This window comes from Suricata suricatta, chromosome 10 (assembly GCF_006229205.1).
Source record: "Suricata suricatta isolate VVHF042 chromosome 10, meerkat_22Aug2017_6uvM2_HiC, whole genome shotgun sequence".
Lineage (NCBI taxonomy): Eukaryota > Metazoa > Chordata > Mammalia > Carnivora > Herpestidae > Suricata > Suricata suricatta.
This window is the reverse complement of record NC_043709.1, coordinates 58593712-58596905: the sequence shown is the minus strand read 5'-3', so window position 1 is coordinate 58596905 and position 3194 is coordinate 58593712. Positions and strand designations below refer to the sequence as shown.

General features: G+C 39.1%; 1 protein-coding gene across 1 annotated transcript; it reads left to right on the top strand.

The window, feature by feature from the left end:
- The first annotated feature begins 558 nt into the window (after window positions 1-558).
- LOC115304984 (olfactory receptor 12-like) lies at window positions 559-1494 on the top strand. The gene has a single exon (XM_029955325.1). The coding sequence runs from the start codon at window positions 559-561 to the stop codon at window positions 1492-1494; it is 936 nt and encodes a 311-aa protein (XP_029811185.1).
- Window positions 1495-3194: the final 1700 nt, after the last annotated feature.

Below are 3194 nucleotides of genomic sequence, written 5' to 3'. Positions count from 1 at the left end.
GAAATAAGAATACGAGGTTAATGGGTAAAAGGATGATGCCTTTGTCAGAATTTGAAGGTTTTCTCTTAATATAAGGAAGATGGATACAGTCTTAGTATATTATTTTTCTATAATAGATAAGGAAACTAAATGAATATTTTAAAATAAAATGACACCATCAATTGAATGGATTTTCATTCCAAATGAAATTTTAAGTGTATTGCAATGTCTGTGAGAAATATTATCCACTAGAAGAGCCAACTTTCAATAGCAGTAACTGGTAATAAATCAAGAAGGGAAAACAAACAGCAAGCTCTTGTTTCCAGATGGTTGCCTAGAATCTCCATTTCTCCAAAGCACACCAAGAGGGCAAATCCACATTATTTGCAAAATAAGTATATCTAAAGAGGCTGGCCAATGAGACTGGATTCTTCATTAGGAAGATTTTTTAAAAACAGTGATCTGTCCTTTATTGGTGTTGTGTGATTTATTGGAAACAATATTTTTACTAAAACAAGTATTCTGTTGACTCATTCCTTCCATATTTACTGCGTCTCCAGTTCCACCTACATCTCAGCCATGAAGAGCGAGCTTAATAGGAATTACTCAGAAGTGACTGAGTTTATTCTATTAGGATTCATAACCCCTCCAAAAGTACAGATCCTCTTATTCCTGGCGTTCTTGCTCATCTACATGGTCACTGTGCTGGGAAACAGCAGCATGGTAATTGTCATTAAGGTGGACTCCAGACTTCATACGCCTATGTACTTCTTCCTCAGAAACTTGTCCTATTTAGATCTCTGCTACTCCACAGTCATTGCTCCCCAAACTTTAGCCAACTTCCTATCTAAGGAAAAGAAGATCTCTTACAATGGCTGCGCAGCCCAATTTTTCTTCTTTGCCCTGTTTGTCACAACTGAAGGTTTTCTTCTGGCTGTCATGGCATTTGATCGATTCTCGGCCATTTGCTCCCCTCTCCTTTACCCTGTGCACATGTCTCAGAAAGTCTGTGCTCAGTTGGTGACGGGATCCTATATCTGCGGAGCCATCAACTCCATGGTGCAAACAGGTTTCACCTTCAGCTTGCGTTTCTGTGGAGAAAACAGACTGGACCACTTTTTCTGTGACGTCCCAGCCCTGATCAAGATCTCGTGCGCTGACACGTCCGTGAACCAGATTGTCCTGTTCATTCTCTCTGCCCTCATCATCGTCACCACCACAACTGTCATCGTGGTTTCCTATGCTTACATCCTGTCCACCGTCCTGAAGATCCCCTCGACCCGGGGCAGGGGTAAGGCCTTCTCCACCTGCGGCTCCCATATAGCCGTGGTGAGTCTATTCTACGGGGCCGTGTTCTTCATGTACGCCCAGCCGGGGGCCATCTCCTCCCCAGGGCCAAACAAGGCTGTAGCTGTGCTGTACACACTGCTAATACCGATGCTCAACCCTCTAATATACAGTCTGAGGAACAGAGATGTGAAGGGCGCTGTGAAAAGAATACTACACAGGAAATAATTCCTCCCCTGGTATTTGTAAAACCATTATTCGGCGGACACGCTTTGTTTTCTAAGGGTCCCAGTTATCCTTATTCTTATAAAATTAGTATTATCAAGGATAGCTTTCTATACAGCAACAAATGTTCTTCTGAGTGTTACAAAAGGGTATTTCTATGCCTAGAATACTTGAAACCATGATCTGTTTTCAATTTCTGATGTGATAATGTTTTCAATTTTGCTTTAAGAAGTAAATAGTAAGAGCTGCTAGTATATAACAATTAAAATGTTACATCTGTGTGAATGATTCTGTTTCTGTTTTACAAAGCAAGTAAACTGATATTTTTTAAAGCGTTTTATTATGAGAGAAAGAGAGAGACAGAGACAGAGACAAAGAGACAGAGAGAGAATGAGCAGGGGAGGGACAGAGAGAGGGAGAGAGAGAGAATTCCAAGTAGGCTCCACACTGTCAGTTCAGAGCCCCACGTGGGACCTGAACTCACAATCTGTGAGGTGATGACCTGAGCCGAAATCAAGAGTTGGATATTTAACTGACTGAGCCACCCAGGCGCCCCCTGATATTTGATTGGAAAAGAGAACAGCCATATTGTGTAGGTGGCAAAACAGAACAGTAATGGTTACATAGACCCCTTTTAAGTAAAGACCCTCTTCTTACCCAGAGACCCAGTTTATATTCTGAAAATTACCATCTTTAGTATTCCTACTCCTGTAAAAATACAACCCACAATATCTTATTTGAGAACAATTATTCATGCAGAAATATGTGTCAGTAATGCTCTGTTAATTTTTATTTCTTCATTTTCTTAATATAAAATGATATTTTTTATAATAAAAGCTGAAGCATAAAAAACATACACCATTTTTATCACCATTTTTAAATGAGGAAACTGAGGCAGTCGGGGACTAAGGAACTTGATGTAGCCAAAATGCAACACTAATATGGCACCAGAATTTTTATTATTCAAATCTATACTGCAAAGCATGTGGAATATTCTAAAAATATAATCTCACAATCTAGAAACAACCATTTCTGAAGGGACATATAGGTATGTGGCCAGTCTTGAAACTATAACAAATCTGACCCATTGTCCTGCTTAATTGTGCAAATGCAATCCTGTATTTATTTTCTTATTAAATTTTAATCAATTTTGCGTGTAAAGCAGTATGATATTTGCATGCCATTTTATTTAGTCTTTTTACTTTTAATTTATTGCATATGCTTACCATTCAAAATCAGATAATATTTTCAAATATTAATGTTTTATATGAACATTTGAATTTTAGTTATTATAAAAGTGATTGTTCTATTTGATGTGAACTGAGGTCCTTACTCAAGTTTTTTTCCATTGGCTAGAAATATTTTTTTAATTGTTCTAAATGTTTTTCAGTTTTGAGAGAGAGAGAGAGAGAGAGAGAGAGAGAGAGAGAGAGAAAGAGAGAGAGAGACAGGTTGTGAGTGGTGGAGGGGCAGAGAGAGTGGGAAACACAGAATTGAAAGGAGGCTCTAGACTCTGAGCTGTCAGCACAGAGCCCCACACAGGTCTCAGATTCACAAACCATGAGATCATGACCTGAGCCAAAGTCAGATGCTCAACTGACTGAGCCACCCAGGCGCCCCTCCATCGGCTAGGAATATTTTTAATACCTAAAAAAATGTGGAGAGGAAATACAACTTTTCCCTGGTTTGTCATAATGTACGAC